At 50.2% G+C, this 17186-nt stretch overlaps 1 protein-coding gene across 2 annotated transcripts in view; it reads right to left on the bottom strand.

Moving 5' to 3' along the window:
* Positions 1–241: 241 nt before the first annotated feature.
* Positions 242–17186, bottom strand: part of ptafr (platelet-activating factor receptor) — a 36812-nt gene continuing 19867 nt past the window's right edge. The window contains exons 1-2 of one of the 2 annotated variants that reach the window (XM_038797094.1): positions 6239–6369; positions 242–2459 (exon numbers count right to left, since the gene is read on the bottom strand). In XM_038797094.1, coding sequence (XP_038653022.1) covers positions 1316–2395 — 1080 coding nt within the window. In that variant the 5' untranslated portion in view covers positions 2396–2459; positions 6239–6369 and the 3' untranslated portion in view covers positions 242–1315. Of the gene's footprint in view, positions 2460–6238; positions 6370–17186 lie in introns of those variants that run through there. The other variant, XM_038797103.1, reaches the window with a different exon arrangement.

Raw genomic sequence — 17186 nt, 5'->3', positions numbered from 1 at the left:
TCAACCCTCTCGCATTCCAGGTGACCAACCGGATCAGAGGGCGTCCCGCCCCCCCCTCCCATGTCGACTAGCCATAGCCCGTCGACTGCCCGCCCCAGGCCAGCACCCCCTGCCCGACCCAGTTCCCACGGCGACAACACCTCCCCTCTGTCCCCCCAGCCCCCACCAGCTCCTTCCTGACCCTACCAGCAGCAACCCGGTATTCCACCCCTCCCTTCCCCCCCAGGCTAGGAACCCTCCTAGCCGCGAATTGCAAATATTTATTAGCCAACATTTTTTAAGTCAACGATTTTCATCTGTTGCCTTCAAGGATAAGCTGTCTGGCTGAGTCTCTGAAGACAATAAGATAAACCAGACAACTTTAATAATTTGGTGAAGGGAGCATTAAAAACCAATATGAAAAAACACTTTACGGTTGGAGTGTGGAGCTGTAATTATTTTCGATTATACATAGCATCAGCATAGAGCAAAACCTTTGTAAACGTGTACGCCAAGTTTCTGCTCTTATTAGCTTGTTTAACGACTGTCTAATCAATTTGCTATTTAAAGCCTACAACAAGATCCACAGCAGGATCTTCCAGTCTGTTAAAGGTGGAGGTGACCCCCCCTCCCCCACCATGGTGGGTTCCCCAGCGTTGGTACAGGCGAGCCACACAAAACGTTATAGACCGGAAGATCCTGTTGACAGCCAATGACGAATTGCCTCCGCCACTGGGAAATACCCATATATTAAGTCACGTTCTCTGACCTACATTGCATTTGTTAGCCGGTCCTCGACTTCAAATCCCTCCATCCCCTCATACCATCTCCATCTCTGCAGATATTCTGCTTTATCCTCCATATTCACTCTTCCAACCTTTCGTCATTTGATTTTTGCCTTTTATGCATCGATTTTCACATTCACCTCAGCAACAGTGGTCAAAAGTTCAATCACCTTGTTCCTGGTATTTAGGTCTCCCTCGCTGAACCTTTAAATAGCTCCAGTTCCCTTTCTAATCTTTGCAAAGGTTCTCAAAACGCAATTTCTTTGGCAAAGGTTTCAGACGCCACTCTTAATTTTAGGTCGCTTGACTTATGTACCTTTTCTCCCCGTGAGACACTAATGGTGCTGTAAGTTGTAATTGAAAGCTAAAATGCATAGCCACCTAAATCATTTTTGTTAAATAATTGAAAGTGGACAGTTTATCCATGGCGGAGACTATTGTCTCGTGACATTAAATAACATGATGCTCATATTTAACAACTGTAAGTTCAAAAAGAAAGAAGTAAAGATAAATGGCACAAGTCAAGAAAAGTCAACATTAATTTGGTCCAATCAGCAACTACACTTAGATGAGTTGCCAGTGTTTTGCAAAACTATCTCTCCATCCACATTAGTTTCCGTGGAGATGGTCCTAATGCTCCTCCGAGTACTTCTCCATCGACTGAGACGCTGTGTCAAAAATCTCCTGAATTTCTTGGTCAGGAAGCAGTATATGATGGGGTCCAGTGTACAGTTCAAGCCCATCAAACACAGCGTGATCTGGTGGGTATCATTCAGTGCGCGCCTGAATGCACAGTCATCCTTCCGCCACAGTTCCAGGACGGTGAGGGTCCAGGGGCCGTGGACCAGATGATGGGGGACGAAGCAGATGCAGAAAACGGTGATGACCGCGCACACCATGCGGAAAGCTTGTTTCTTCACCTTCTCACTCCTGGTCGGCTGGCCTGGCTGTGAAGAAAGCAGTTTCAGGATGCACAAGTTGCAGGCGATAATTATAAGGAAGGCAAGGAAGAAAGCTCCAATCAAGATGAAGTGAATGATAACCACAGGCGTGGATGAGTCACCGTCATATCCTTCAAAGCATTGAGTAACGTTGCCAACTGGGTTTGTCCCTTGTTGGAATAGGAAGGGGGATGCACCCCCAATGATTATTAACCAGATGACTGTTGATATAACGAAGCCTCGCTTTCTGCCATTCTTCTGAACTGTTTCAATGGGATAAGCTACGGCACAGAACCTGTTATAACTGATCACTGCCAGAAAGGCAATAGAACAGTAAGTGTTGATAAAAAATAGGCAGCCAGCCACCCTGCAAAGAATTTCAGAAAAGATCCAGTCCCCTTTGGTGCTATAGTACACTATCCAAAAAGGGAGGGTCAGGATAAAAAGTAGATCCGTCACACTCAGGTTCACCATGAAGATTTTAATCTCAGTCATGCTCTTTGCTGGGGTCATCAGTTTAAAGACCCACAGCACGTAACAGTTCCCCAAAAGTCCGAATACGAAGATGAGACTGTAGACAATCGGAAAGAGAATATATCTGAATTCAGCATCAACCTGGCAGCTGCTGTTGCCCTTGTAGGAGAGGCCAATGACAGCCGCATAGGAGATGTTATTGTCTGGTAAATCCATCACTGAACTCTACTGAGCCCAAATCTTGTAGAAAATATGAAGCGTTTGCAAATAGCACTGGTACCTGCAAAGAAAGTAAAAACAAAGGTGTGACATTTTCAAGTCAGTCGCACAGCCCAGAAATGGCCCTTTGGCCAATCATGTCTGCGCCAGTCAAAAACAACCACCTAACTATTTTGATCCCATTTTCCAGCACTTGGCCCATAGCCTTGTATATCTTGGGATCGCAAGTGCCATCTAAATACTTCTTAAATGTTTTGAGTGTCTCTGCCTCCACCACACTTTCAGGCAGTAAGTTCCAGACTCCCACCACCCTCCGGATAAAAAAGTTTTCCCTCACATGCCCTCTAAACCTCATGCCGCCTGCCTTAAATCTATGCCCCCTGGTCATTGATCCCTCCATCAAGGGGAAACGTTTCTTCTACTCTATTTATGCCCCTCATAATTTTATGCATTTCAATTTTGTTCCCCCTCAGTCTTCATTGCTCCAAGGAAAATAATCCAAGTCTATCCAATCTCTCTTCAGAGGTAAAACTCTCAGTGATTTAGTAACGAGAGCATATAGGGTTAAGATTATTATCAGAAAAGTAAAGCTTAGGGACATATTGGGAGAATTTAGTTTCCTCAGACAGTTATTAGAACATGGAATATCCCAGCAGAAACATTGAGGGAGCCACATGCTCGATAGTTTTTCAAAGGGAAGAGGAAAACATTTTGAAAAGATATGTGGAAAAGGGAGGGGAATGGGGCAAAGTTGACAGATAACATCTATCTCTGCATTACTAAAACAGATTATCTGGTCACCATTTGATGCTGTTTGTATGGGGGACTGGGCAAATTGGCTGCCATTTGACCTTTCTTTCAAGGGAGTGGAGTATAAAAGTAAGAAATTCTTACTACAACTGTACAAGGTGAGCCCCACCTTCGACTAGTGTGCTATTTAGAAAGATTCACATTGCACAGACCAAAAGTTGTTAACTGCAGCATTCTTAGAGCTCCTAAACATTCTGTGATGATCCATTGAATTAATCCCCCTCCCTGGCCTCTGCTAAGGCTGAACCAAACTGTTTGCCACCTCTACAAGGTAGCACAGTTGCACAGTGGTTAGCATTGTTGCTTCACAGTGCCAGGGTCCCAGGTTCGATTCCCGGCTTGGGTCACTGTCTGCGGAGTCTGCACGTTCACCCTGTGTCTGCGTGGGTTTCCTCCGGGTGCTCCGGATTCCTCCCACAGTCCCAAAAGACATGGGGCGCGATTCTCCGCAAATGCGGCGAGTCGTAAAGGCTGCCGTGAAACTGGCCATGTTTCACGGCAGCCTCCGCGCCCCCCCTCCCGGGACCCAATTCTCCCCCCCGTGCGGGGCTAGCAGCGGGGCCCGTGAAGCACGGCATCGCGGCCTTAGCGACCGTCGCTAAGTCCGCGCGCCAAGCGTCACGATGGCTGACGCGCACGATGACGTCAGCCGCGCATGCGCGGATGACGTCATCACGCAGACGCGTCAAACCCGAGCATACGCGGGCCGTCATGCCCCTCAGCCTCCCCGCGGACTGATCCTGTGGGGCGGCGGAAGAACAAATAGTGCGCGGGTATCGGACCCGCTGCCCGCGATCGGTGCCGACCGATCGCAGGCCCATGCCACCCTTGGCACGGCCGTGGTACGGCCATGCCAATCGGTGCCATGGTTGTCTGGGACGGGCTCTTTGCGGCCATTTTCACAAACGCTGAAAGCAGGTGTGATCGCGGCCGCGAAAACGGCCGTAAACTCCGCGGTATTCGGCCCATCGGCCTACGGTGAATCGCTGTTCGCCGTAAAAAACGGCAAGCAGCGATTCGTGTCGGGGGTCGGCCGGAGGGGGGGGGGGGAGAATAGCGGGAGGCCGTGAAAATTGTCGGGAAGGCCCTCCCACTATTCTCCGACCCGTCGTGGGCAGCGGAGAATCGCGCCCATGCTGTTGGTAATTTGGACATTCTGAATTCTCCCTCTGTGTACCCGAACAGGCACCGGAATATGGCGACTAGGGGCTTTTCACAGTAACTTCATTGCAGTGTTAATGTAAGCCTACTTGTGACACTAATAAAGATTATTATTATTATTGAACAAGAGCTGAGCTTCCAACCCCAAATCTTCTCCAACACCTACTGCGTACTTCCACCTTTATCCCATTGTCCATCACCATTTTGTAATTTCATATCTCAGATCTATGAATAGATGACACACCAATTTAAATGTGCGCAGGAACTTTATTTACAATGCTTTAAAATGTCTACTCCACCTACCCTGCATATATTTTTGGGTTGTGGGGGTGCGACCCATGCAGACATGGGGAGAATGTGCAAACTCCACATGGACAGTGACCTGAGGCCGGGATGGAATTCGGGTCCTCAGCGCCGTGAGGCAGCGGTGCTAACCACTGTGCCACCCGTCATCTCAGTGCTCACTGACTTCCATCGGTTCCCGGTTAAACAACGTTTCATTTTCAAAATTCTCAGCCTTGCTTTCAAATCTCGACATGTCCTTGCCCTTGTTTGTCTCCATAACCTCCTTCAGCCCAACAACCCACAAAGAACTCTTCACTCCTCCAATGCCGGGTGTTTCTTCTACATCTTTGATTCCCCAGCCCTACCATTGGTGGCTGTGCCTTCTGCTGCCAAGGCCCTTCGTTCTGGTAGTCCCTCCCCAAACCCCTCCACCCCTCAACCACTCTCTCGCCTCCTTTCAACCTGTCTCTTTGACCAAACTTTCGGTCCTCTGTCCTATTTTCTCATTCAGTGGCTCAGTATCAAATTTTGTCTGGTAACGCTCATGTGAAGTGCTTTGAGATGTTTAACTGTTAAAAATGCTAGTTGTTGTTGTAGAGAAGTAACATGCAAAGTGTGAAAGTAACCTTTTCCACTGCTCCCCCCATTCTTTTATTGCAGAGAATACTGAGTTCACTTGCACTGACATTACCTGAGTGTAAGATCAAAGGCCAGGCAGCCACAAATGCCTAATGGATGTCACAGGGGTCGACGGTGGCCTCACAGAGCTAGGGACACGAGTTCAATTCTGACCTTGGGTGATTGTGTGGAGTTTGCACATTCTCCCGGAGTGTCTGATTTCCTCCCACATTGCAAAGATGTGCAGGTTAGGTGGATTTGCCAGGTGGAATTGCCCCTTGATGTCCAAAAGGTTAGGTGGGGTTACTGGGTGGGGTTACAGGGAAAAGGTGGGGGTGTCGCCTAGGTAGTGTGCCCCTTTGAAGAGTCAGTGCAGACTTGATGGGTCAAATAAACTCCTACTGCACTGGCGGGGTTCTATGACTGATATTTTTCCCTCCTTAGCCGAGGATCATTAAGCTAATTGTAATGTCCTTCCTATCGAAATAATCTCATTCCCCGCAGTTTCCTTTATAAAACTTCTGAAGATCCCTAATTGCTGGTGCAATGCTTCTGTGTTTCCCTAGTAACTTTTCCAAATGTTCAATCAAATGCAGTTGGGTGAGGAACTAAGTGAGTTTTTTATTGTGTCTGAACTTCTGACACACCGATTAGATTCTATGAAATATGTCCCTTCCTTCCTTAGGGTGGTGTCTTATGTAGTGTGCCAGAACATTGAAATAAAGCCACCTAAATTAAAATAGTCAAATGTTACCATTAAAAATGGTCATCTAGTTCTCAATTCAAATTGCCATCATCTTTAATACTCACAGCGGCAAAAGATTTTTTTTCCCCCCTGATTGGTTGTTTTCTTTACCGTTAGGAAGAAACCGTTCACTCAATCAGCATATAATTCGCTAAATAAGAGCACCTTATCCCAGCCAAATATTATTTCTTCAGATACAGCAAACAATTGAAAATACTCACCCTTTCCTGAAAACTGCCGAACAATGTAAATGACAAATAAGAACTCAGGATCTCAGTCTTCAGCGATCCCTCAAATATATGAAAGGACTCCGATGAAAATTACAAACTTCTGGTACGACATTGCAGTTAGAGTGTTTGTTAGTCATGTACGAGGGACTATTTCCTGCTTTGCTGTTCATGAATCTCTTGAGCAATTACATGACAAAATACAGATCTGTGAAGAGGAAGTAACCGGGAAGGATACTGGAGTCCGCAAAACGTTTATGTTTAAGGCTGAAGTAGTGCCATTTATGACACTGAAAATCTGTGTAGTTTTACAAAACCCACCGTATAACAGGAATGCCGGATTTTTAAAGGGATCAGAAATAGCACAATAGGCTTTTCTCTTTGGACTACCCGACAGGAGCTTGAAATAGTGACACACTGTTCTTACCTCAGGCACACTGTTCTTACTTCATTCAGAAATGCCTTCTCACAACAACCCTATTGCTCAAATCTAAAAGTTCCACAACTTGTTAGAATTTCTTTTTTTTAATTTAGATTACCCAATTATTTTTTCCAATTAAGGGGCAATTTAGCATGGCCAATCCACCTACTCTGCACATTTTTGGGTTGTGGGGGCGAAACCCACGCAGACACGGGGAGAATGTGCAAACTCCACATGGACAGTGACCTAGAGCCGGGATCGAACCTGGGACCTCAGCGCCGTGAGGCGGTTGTGCTAACCACTAGGCCACCGTGCTGCCCCCTTGTTAGAATTTCTGTTGGTGAATAAGCTTTGCATAGGCATAGATCATAAGGCATGTGGGTGACTCAGCAAAGCAGGATTGTCCATGGCATAAATGGTATGCGATACCCTAATACATAGAAACATACATAGAAAGATAGAAAATAGGAGCAAGAGTAGGCCATTCTGCCCTTCGAACCTGCTTCGCCATTCAAGGTGATTATAGTTAATCATCCAACACAGAAATCTATACCTGCTCCCCCCCCCCCCCCCCCCCCCAATCCTCTGATCCCTTTAGCCCCAAGAGTTATATCTACCTCCTTCTTGGAAATATACAATGTTTTGGCCTCAAATGTTTTCTGTGGTAGCGAATTCCACAAGCTTACCATCACCTGGGTGAAGAAATTTCTCCTCATCTTTGTCCTACATGGTCTACCCCGTTTCCTCAGATAGTGACCCCTGGTTCTGGACTCGTACACCATTGAGAACGTCCTTCCTCCATCTACACTGACCAGTCCAGTTAGAATGTTACAGGCTTCTGTGAAATCCCTTCAGTCTTCTAATATATTCAACAAATATAACCTCTATAAGGTGAGACTCAATTTCTCCTCATATGTCAGTCCCACCATCCCAGGAATCAGTCCGATGAATCTTTGCTGCACTCCCTCTGTAACAACATCATCCTTCCTCAGATTTTGCACACAACATTGAAAGTGTGGTGTCACTATGAAGACCAGCATACCATTTGCTTTCTTTACTGCCTGCTGGACCTGTATACTTGCCTTCAGTGACTGGTGTACACAGACACCCACATTTTGTAGCACATTCCCCTCTCTCAATCTGTAGCCATTCAGATAATAACCTGGCTTCCTGTTTTGCTACCACATTATACTGCATCTGCAATACATTTGTCTCACTCACTCAACTTGTCCAAATCACACTGAAGCATCTCTGCATCCTCCTCACAGCTCACCCTCCAACACAGCTTTGTGTCATCTGCAACTTTGGGGATATTACATTTAGTACCCTCATCTAAATCATTAATATATATTGTGAGGTAACTAGCATTGATCCCTGTGGTACCCCACATGTCACTGCCTGCCAATTGGAAAAGTACTTGTTTATTCCGACTCTTTGTTTCCTGTCTGCGAACTAGTTTTCTATCCAACTCAATGCACTACCCACAATCCCATTCACCTTAATTTTGCACGCTAATCTCCTAAGTGAAACTTTGTTGAAAGTCCAAATAAATAACAGCCACTGGCTCCCCCTCATCAATCTGCCAGTTACATCCTCGAAGAATTCCAATAGATTTGTCAAGCATGATTTCCCTTTCTAAATCCATCCTTACTCTGTCCAATCCTGCCATTATTTTTCGAGTGCTCTGCTATCAAATCTTTGATAATGGATCTGAGCATTTTCCCTAATGCCAAAGTCAGACTGTCGTAGAAATATAGAAAATAGGAGCAGGAGGAGGTCATTCCGCCCTACAAGCCTGCTTCGCCATTCATTATGATCATGGCAGATCATCAACTCAACAGCTTAATCCCACTTTACCCCCATATCCTTTGATCACCTTCGCCCTAAGTGCTATATCTAACTGCTTCGTGAAAACATAAATGTTTTGGCTTCAATTACTTTCCATGGTAATGAATTTCACAGGATCACCACTCGCTGGGTGAAGAAATTTTGCCTCATCTCTGTCCTAAATGGTCTACCCTGCAGCCTCAGACTGTGACCCCTGGTTCTCGACACTCCCACCATTGGAAGCATCCTTCTTGCATTTACCCTGTCTAGGCCTGTAAGGATTTTATAGGTTTCGCTGAGATCCCTCATTCTTCTGAACTCCAGCGAATACAACCCTAACCGACCCAATTGCCTCTCATACATCTGTCCTGCCTTCCCAGGAATCAGTCTGGCAAACCTTTGCTGCACTCTCTCTAGAGCAAGAACATCCTTCCTCAGATAAGGAGACCAAAACTGCACACAGTATTCCAGGTGTGGCCTCACCAAGGCCCCGTATAATTGCATCAAGACACCCCTGTTCTTGAATCCTATCGCAATGAAGGCAAACATACCATTTGCCTTCTTTACTGCCTGCTGCACCTGCACGCTTACCTTCAGTGACTGGTGTATGAGCATACCCAGATCGCGTTACACATTCCCCTCTCCTAACTAATGGCCATTCAGATATTAGTGTCCCTTTCCATTTTTTCTATCAAAGTGGATAACCTTTCTATTTATCCAAATTATACTGCAATTTAGACTGGTCTATAATTCCCTGTTTTCTCTCTACCTCCCTTTTTAAATGGTGGGGTTACATTATCTACCCTCCAATCTGTAGGAAATGCTCCAGAGTCCATAGAATCTTGGAAGAAGACCACCAATACATCCACTATTTTTAGGGCCACTTCCCTAAATGCTCTGGGATGTAGATTATCAGACCCTTGTGATTTATTGGCCTTTCCCCAACACCAGTTCACTACTAATACTGATATTCTTCATTTGCTCCCTCTCACTAAACCCTGTGTTCCCCAACATTTTTGGTATGTTATTTGCGTCCTCCATTGTGAAAGCAGAACCAATGTATGTATTTAGTTGGTCAGCTATTTCTTTGTTCCCCATTATAAATTCCCCTCTTTCTGACAGTAAAGCAACGATTTTTGGCTTCACCAATTTTTTTCTCTTCACATATCTATAGAAGCTTTTACAATCAGTTATGTTCCCCACAAGCTTGCTCCTGTACTCCATTTGCAGCTTCTTTTTTTAAAAACGTATTTATTCAAAGTTTTCAATAAGTTTACAAAACCCACCAAAAAGGAAAATAATACAAAGAAAGAAGGGCAACATGCCAACAGAACAGAACAACTTAACCCTCTAAACCAGTGGTTCTCAACCGGGGTCCACATGGGGGTCCATGTAACATTACTGGGGGTCCACACAAACAAAATACCGAATTGGGGGTCCACGGTGATATTTGTGGTCCATGGAGCAATTCTACTTCAGAACAATTGTTATTACTGAGAATCAAGTAGAAGAAAAAAATGTTTGTTTTCATGATGAATATTCACATTTCTCCCTCTCTCTCTCTAGAGTCTAAACGATAAACAGTTTAGCAAATTAACACCCAATTCAAAACAGGATAGAGCATGCGCCCCTTACAAAGAGCAAAATAAATCGCCCCCCCACCCCCCCCCCCCCAACCAGGTTGCTGCTGCTGTTTTTTTTAATTAAGGTTTTGCAAAATTTTCCATATTAAACAGTAATAGTCTTAACACAGCAACTTAGTGAACATTAATCTAGTGCATAAAGAGAATATACATCAGCAATCCACTAGACGTTACCCCACGCGCCTCAATCCTCCAACCCCCTCCCATCGGGCACTCTCCCCCCCCCCCCCCCCCTCCCCCCTTCCCCTCCCATGGGTCGCTGCTGCTGCTGCTGCTGCTGAAGTGTTAATTTTCCTGGCGAAGTCAGTGGACGGTATTGTGCCCCTGCTCAACAGCGGCAGCTCTGTACCCGTGGCAAAGTTATTTACACACATATGTAGGCATCCGCTCGTGGTGTTGTCCCTTGCTTCTTCCGGACGGATTTCGCTGACGTTGTCGTCCCGTGCGCACTTCTGCTCCTGCGGCCCTCCCATCTTCCCCATTTTCTCTGTTCCTGTGGATGCCAAGTTTGTTAACGTTTCCCTGCCTCCCTCCTCCCCTTCCCTGGCTCTCCTCTATTGTTCCCTGTCTCTCCCCTCTGCCCCCCCTCCCCGATTCTGCCCCCCCCCCCCAAGCCCTGTGGTTCGCCTTTCCTTCCTCTTAGGTTTAGCTGCTGACCGCCAGCTAAACAGGATTCTACGGCGGGCAATCAGGGAGGCAAAGGCAAGGGCGTCCGCCCTCCTTCCCAGGAATAGATCTGGCTGGTCTGAAACCCCGAAGACCGCCACTATCGGGCATGGCTCCACCCTCACCCCCACCACTTTGGATATAGCCTCGAAGGCGGCTGTCCAGTACTCCACAAGTCTGGGGCAAGACCAGAACATGTGGGCCTTGTTGGCCGGGCCTCTTTGGCACCGTTCACATCTGTCCTCCACCTCTGGGAAGAACCTACTCATACGGGTTCTTGTTAAGTGGGCTCTATGTACCACTTTTAGTTGCGTCAGGCTGAGCCTTGAGCACGTGGAGGTGGAGTTGACCCTATGCAGTGCTGCATTCCAGAGTCCCCACCCTATCTCAATCCCCGGGTCCTCCTCCCACTTCCTTCTTGTTGCGTCTAGTACGGTGTCGGCCTCTTCTACCAGTCGGTTGTACATGTCACTACAGTTTCCTTTATCTAGTATGCTTGCGTCTAGTAACTCTTCCAGTAGTGTCTGCCGTGGTGGTTGTGGGTATGTCCTTGTCTCCTCTCGTAGGAAGTTTTTTAATTGCAGGTACCTTAGCTCGTTCCCCCTGGCTGGCTGGAATTTCTCTGTCAATTCGCCCAGTGTTGCGATCCTGCCGTTTGTGTATAGGTCCCTGACTGTCAGTGTCCCCCCGTCCTGTCCCCACCTTTTGAAGGTGGCGTCAGTCAGAGCTGGCGTGAACCTATGGTTGTTGCAGATGGGAGCTTTACCTGACATTTTGGTCAGGCCAAATTGCTGCCGTAGTTGGTCCCAGGATTGTAGGGTGGCTATTACCACCGGGCTGCTGGAGTGTTGTTTGGGTGGGGATGGGAATGCCACCGTGGCGAGGGCCCGGATTGAGGTCCCCCAAAAGGAGGTCTCCTCCGCGCGCACCCACCCAGCTTCTGGCTCTTTGATCCATCCCCTTACACACTCAGCCGTCGCCACCCAGTGGTAGAAAATGTAGGTTTGGGAGGGCTAGCCCCCCCCCCCCCCCTGGATTTTGTTTTTTGCAAGACCTTCTTTGGGATCCTAGCATTCTCCCCCCCCCCCCCCCCCCCCCCCCCCCTTAGTTTGTCTAGTGCTTTGAAAAAGGCCTTGGGGATGTAGATCGGGATGGATCTAAACAGGAAGAGGAACCTGGGCAGTACGTTCATTTTGATCATCTCGACTCTCCCCGCGAGGGAGAGTGGGAGTGTATTCCATCTTTGCAGGTCCTTTTTTACTTCCTCTGTCAGACTGGTGAGGTTCCATTTGTGGATCCCTTTCCAGTCATGGGCTATTTGGATCCCCAAGTAACGGAATTTATGTCGGGCTTGTTTGAACGGCAGCCCCTTTAGTGCTGCCGCCCCCCCCCCCCCCCCCCCCTTGCTGGTGTACTGGGAAGATCTCGCTTTTGCTCATGTTGAGTTTGTAGCCCGAGAAGGCACCAAACTCTTTCAGGAGCGCGATGATTCCGTCCATGCTGCTTTGTGGGTCCGAGATGTAAACGAGCAGATCATCTGCATAGAGTGAGACTCTGTGCTCTCTGCCGGCCCTTTGGATCCCCCTCCAGCTTTTTGCTGCTCTGAGCGCAATTGCTCGTGGCTCGATCGCTAGACCGAACAGCAGCTGGGACAGTGGGCATCCTTGTCTGGTGCCCCTGTGCAGCTGGAAGTATCGAGAGTTGGTATTGTTTGTCCGTACGCTCGCCATGGGAGTGCTATATAGGAGTTTTACCCAGGAGGTGAACCCTGTTCCAAGCCCGAACCGCTCCAGTACCTCTATGTGGTATTTCCATTCGACTCTGTCGAAGGCCTTTTCTGCATCTAGGGAGACAATCACCTCTTGTGTTCTCTCCCCGGATGGGGTCATTATCACGTTCAGCAGGCGCCTAATGTTCGAAGTAAGCTGTCTACCTTTGACAAAGCCCGTCAGGTCTTCTGCTACCACCTCTGGCACGCAGTCTTCCAGCCTTTTGGCTAGGATCTTGGCCAGTATTTTGGCATCCGCGTTCAGTAGTGAAATTGGTCTGTATGACCCACATTCCGTTGGGTCTTTGTCCTTCTTAGGTATCAGCGAGATTGAGGCCTGTGCTAGCGTGGATGGCAGTGTGCCCCTGGCTAGCGAGTCTGTGAACATCTCCCGCAGGTACGGGGCCAGTGCTGTCGCAAATTTTTTGTAGAAGTCCACCGGGAACCCGTCTGGTCCCGGCGCCTTCCCCGCCTGCATGGAGCTAATGCTGTCCATGATCTCTCCCAGTGCTTCCAGGCCCTGTTTTCTGCCCTCCCCCACGACTGGTATGTCCAGTCCATCAAGGAACCGTTTCATCCCGGACTCCTCCCTTGGGGGCTCTGAGGTGTACAGCCCTTGGTAAAAGGCCCTGAATGCTCTGTTGATCTTTTCTGGTTCCGTTTCTAATGTGCCCCGAGTGTCCCTGATTTGTGCAATTTCTCTGGTGGCCGCCTGCTTTCTCAGCTGGTGTGCCAGCAGGCGGCTGGCTCTGTCTCCGTGTTCGTATAGGGTCCCACGTGCCTGGCGGAGTTGATGCACTGCTTTCCTGGTGCAGAGCAGATCAAAGTTCCTTTGTAACTCTTTCATCTTCGCCAGCTCTACGGCCGGGGCCTCGGAGTATTTGCGGTCTACCTCCAGTATGGAGTTGACCAGCTGCTGCCTAGCCGCCCTTTCCTCCCTATCTCTTCGCGCTTTGAAAGCGATGATTTCCCCTCTTATTACGGCCTTTAGTGCTTCCCAGAACGTGGAGGGTGAGACTTCCTCGTTCTGGTTGTTCTTCGTGTACTCTGCTATGGCCTGCGATATCTTTTCATTGAAGGCCTTGTCTGCTAGTAGGGTAACGTCCAACCTCCATGTGGGGCGTTGGGCCCTGCCCGCCTCCAGCCTCACGTCCATGTAATGTGGAGCGTGGTCTGATATCACAATTGCGGAGTATCCCACTTTGTCTATCCCTGGAAGCACCGTTTTCCCCACCACAAAGAAGTCAATTCTGTTGTATACGTTGTGTACTGGGGAGAAGAAGGAGAATTCCCTCTCCCCTGAGTGGGTGAACCCCCAGGGGTCCACTGCTCCCATCTGCTCCATAAAGTGACTGAGTTCCCTTGCCATGCTTGAAGTCTTCCCCGTTTTGGGGTTTGATCTGTCAGTCGTTGGATCCTGTACACAGTTGAAGTCCCCCCCCCCCCCATGATTAGTTGGTGCGTCGCTATGTCCGGGATTTCCGCCATGGTCTTCTTGATGAAGCTCATGACGTCCCAGTTGGGCATGTACACGTTAACTAGTACTACCGGGCCCCATCCAGGGCCCGCTGACCATGACATATCGCCCCCCTGGGTCCGTAACCGTCTTTGTCGCCTTAAACATCATCCATTTGCTGATCAGTATTGCCACCCCCCTGGCCCTCGTCCTGTAGCAGGAATGGTAGTCTGTCCCACCCAGCCCTTTCTTACTCGCAGTCGGTCCTGCTCTCTCAGGTGCGTCTCTTGGGAGGAAGATTATGTCGGCCTTCATATTTCTTAGGTGGGTGAGGACTCTGGATCTTTTCATGGGCCGTTGAGTCCCCTTACGTTCCAGGTGACTATCCTGGTGGGGGGCTTCTGCCCCCTCGCTCCTGTGGGATCAACCATATTTACCTGGTGGACGCGTCCCTGCCCTCCGGGGTTCCCCTTTGTCCAGGATGGCCACTGTTGCTGCTCTCTCCATGCGGTCGGGCCCCTGCGCTCTGGGGTTTCCCTTTGTTAGGGGGCCGTCCAGGATGGCCGCTGTCACTGCTCTCTCCATGCAGTCGGGTCCCTGCGCTCCGGGGTTTCCCTTCGCCCAGGGGGCACCCGACATGGCCGCCCGCTGTTCGACTGCCACGCGGGTAGTCCCCTGCGCTCTGGGGCCTCCCTTCGCCCAGCGACCGTACTGGGCGGATGCTTGCAGCCATTCCTAGATCCGAGCCCTCTGTTGTGGCACTTTGTAGCCCTATTGTTGTTCCTTTTCTAGCCATGCTTGTCCCTCCGTCCCTGCGTTCCCCATCCCCCGGGTCCTTCCCTTCCTGTGCCCCCTCCTCCCCGGTCCCTCCCTTTCCCCCCTTTTATCCCCCCCTCCTGTATATCCCTCCTTTGTCCTTCTTTCCCCTGCTCCTATCCCCGTTTGTTCTTCCGCCTCTGTTGAGTGGTCCCCCCCCTCCCTGCCTGGCGCCTTCCCCCCTATTGGGGGCGCGTTGCGGCCCTGCTTTGCTGCATGTCCCCAGCGCTAGCTTTCTTGCTAGTGTGGTGACCCCCCCTCTCGGGAATTTCTGTCACGCTTCTCCTTTGCCCAGCCTCTGCGTTTTTCTGTCTGCTCTTCCCCCATCCTACTCTGCGCTCTCCTCGCTTGCTCTCCCTTCTCCGCTGCTCTCGTTCCCTCGTGCTGGGGCCTGGTCTCCCAGCCGTGGTGATCCCTCAGGTAGCGGTTTCCTCTTTGATCAGGGTGCGCTCGCCCTGATGGGGGGGGGGGGGCTGGTGTTGCCTCACCCCTCCCCCGTCGGCGTGCTGTTGCCCCTTGCCTGGGGCCCCGTATTTCTACTCTCGCTGCTGTTTTTCCAGCCCACGTTCCTCGATAAACTGGTTTGCTTCGGCAGGAGTTGTGAAGAAGTATTCTCTTTTTTGGTATGTGACCCAGAGTTTCGCTGGGTACAGCATACCGATACGCACTCTGCTCTTGTGAAGAGCTGCTTTCGCTCTGTTAAATTCGGCCCGTCTCCTGGCGAGGTCTGCCCCGATGTCTAATTCTAATGACGTGTCCTTCCCATTTGCAATTTCTGTTCTCCCTGGCCCAGCGCAGGATTGTTTCCCTGTCTTGGTACCGGTGCAGTTTAGCTATAACTGCCCTCGGGCGGTCCCCCACCTTGGGCTTCGGGCGTAGCGACCGGTGTACTCTGTCCATTTCTGGTGGGTCGGGGACAGTTTCCCTCCCCACTAAGTTGCCCCAGCATCTCGGCCACATAGGCAGTGGGGTTTCTACCCTCAATCTCCTCTGGCAGGCCCACTCTCCTGACATTTTGCCTTCTCGGGTGGTTTTCCTGGTCGTCCACCCTGCCCTTCAGGCTCCCCTGCGTTGTGCCCAGTCTCGCCGCCTCTCTCTCCAGGGCCATCATCCGGTCGCTCATGTCAGTTGCGGCCTTTTCCACTTCCTTAATGGTTGCCCCTTGGGCTTCCAGTTTCTTGTTTTGGGCTTCCAACTTTTTCTCTTGGGCTTCCAGTTTCTTCTCTGCTATGCCCAGGGTGAGCTACATCTCTGCCAGGGCCTTGGCCATTGCTGCCTGTACTGTGGCCTCCATGTCTGCTCTGGCCTCTGCCTTATTTCTCTGCTGATGCTCCCTCAGCGCCTCGGCAAAGGCTGCCTTCCAGTACCCCTCTGGCCCAGGGGGGAAATACTCCTGTCTGACCAGGTCTTTTTGTTGCAGCGTGGCTTTGGTTCCCCCACTTCATGTGACGGTTGGCTCATCTGGACGGGCTCGCATAGTATCGTCCCGTTTGCTTTTGGTGCCTCTTCTCCCTCTGCTCTGGCTCCCTTCTAGCATTTTCTTTAGGTAAGTTTTTTTTTTAAAAGAGGTTGGAGAAAAAAAAAGTCGGGAAAAAAAGGACAAAAAGAGGAATTCTTGTTTGTTTTTTTTTGGTTATTTACCCCCCTTCCTCCAGAGGTTTTCTTTCCAAAGTCTTTGTTGGTTTTTTTTGTTATTTTTTTTTGGTGGGGGGGGGGGGGGGGGGGGGAGGTCTTCTTTTCCCTCTCCGCTCCTCACTCACCAGGGTCGGGAGAGAGAGAGGCTTCTGGTCGGGTTAGGGCTTCTTTGTTCTGCCACCTGCCTCGTGGTGGTTGTGTGGGGGGGGGGGGGGGGGGGGAGGGGCTCGGTCGGGCCGGCTCGCAGGTCGGCGCTCCAGGGCACTTGCTCTGCTGGGGGTGGGGGGGGGGGGGGGGGGGGTGTGCTCGGTCCGGTCGCCGTTCTTGCTTCGCTGGGGGGGGGGTCCTCGGTCCGGTCGGCGCTCCGGGGCACTTGCTCCACTGGGGGGGTGCGCGGTCCGGTCGGCATTCTTGCTCCGCTGGGGGGGGGGGGGGGTCCTCGGTCCGGTCGGCGCTCCGGGGCACTTGCTCCACTGGGGGGGTGCTCGGTCCGGTCGGCGTTCTTGCTCCGCCGGGCGGGGGTCCTCGGTCCGGTCGGCGCTCCGGGGCACTTGCTCCGCTGGGGGGGGGGGGGGGGGGGGGGGGGTTCGCCGCTCTTTTTGCAGAAAAATCCACGGGGAACCCCCGAAAAAGATCGCGGACTGGCGGGAGCCTCTTCTGAACGCGGCCGCTCCGTTCACAGGCGCCACCGGAAGTCCATTTGCACCTTT

The sequence above is a fragment of the Scyliorhinus canicula genome, chromosome 1 (genome assembly GCF_902713615.1).
Source record: "Scyliorhinus canicula chromosome 1, sScyCan1.1, whole genome shotgun sequence".
NCBI lineage: Eukaryota > Metazoa > Chordata > Chondrichthyes > Carcharhiniformes > Scyliorhinidae > Scyliorhinus > Scyliorhinus canicula.
The sequence above is the reverse complement of the archived record's forward strand: the minus strand, read 5'-3'. Positions and strand labels throughout refer to the sequence as shown.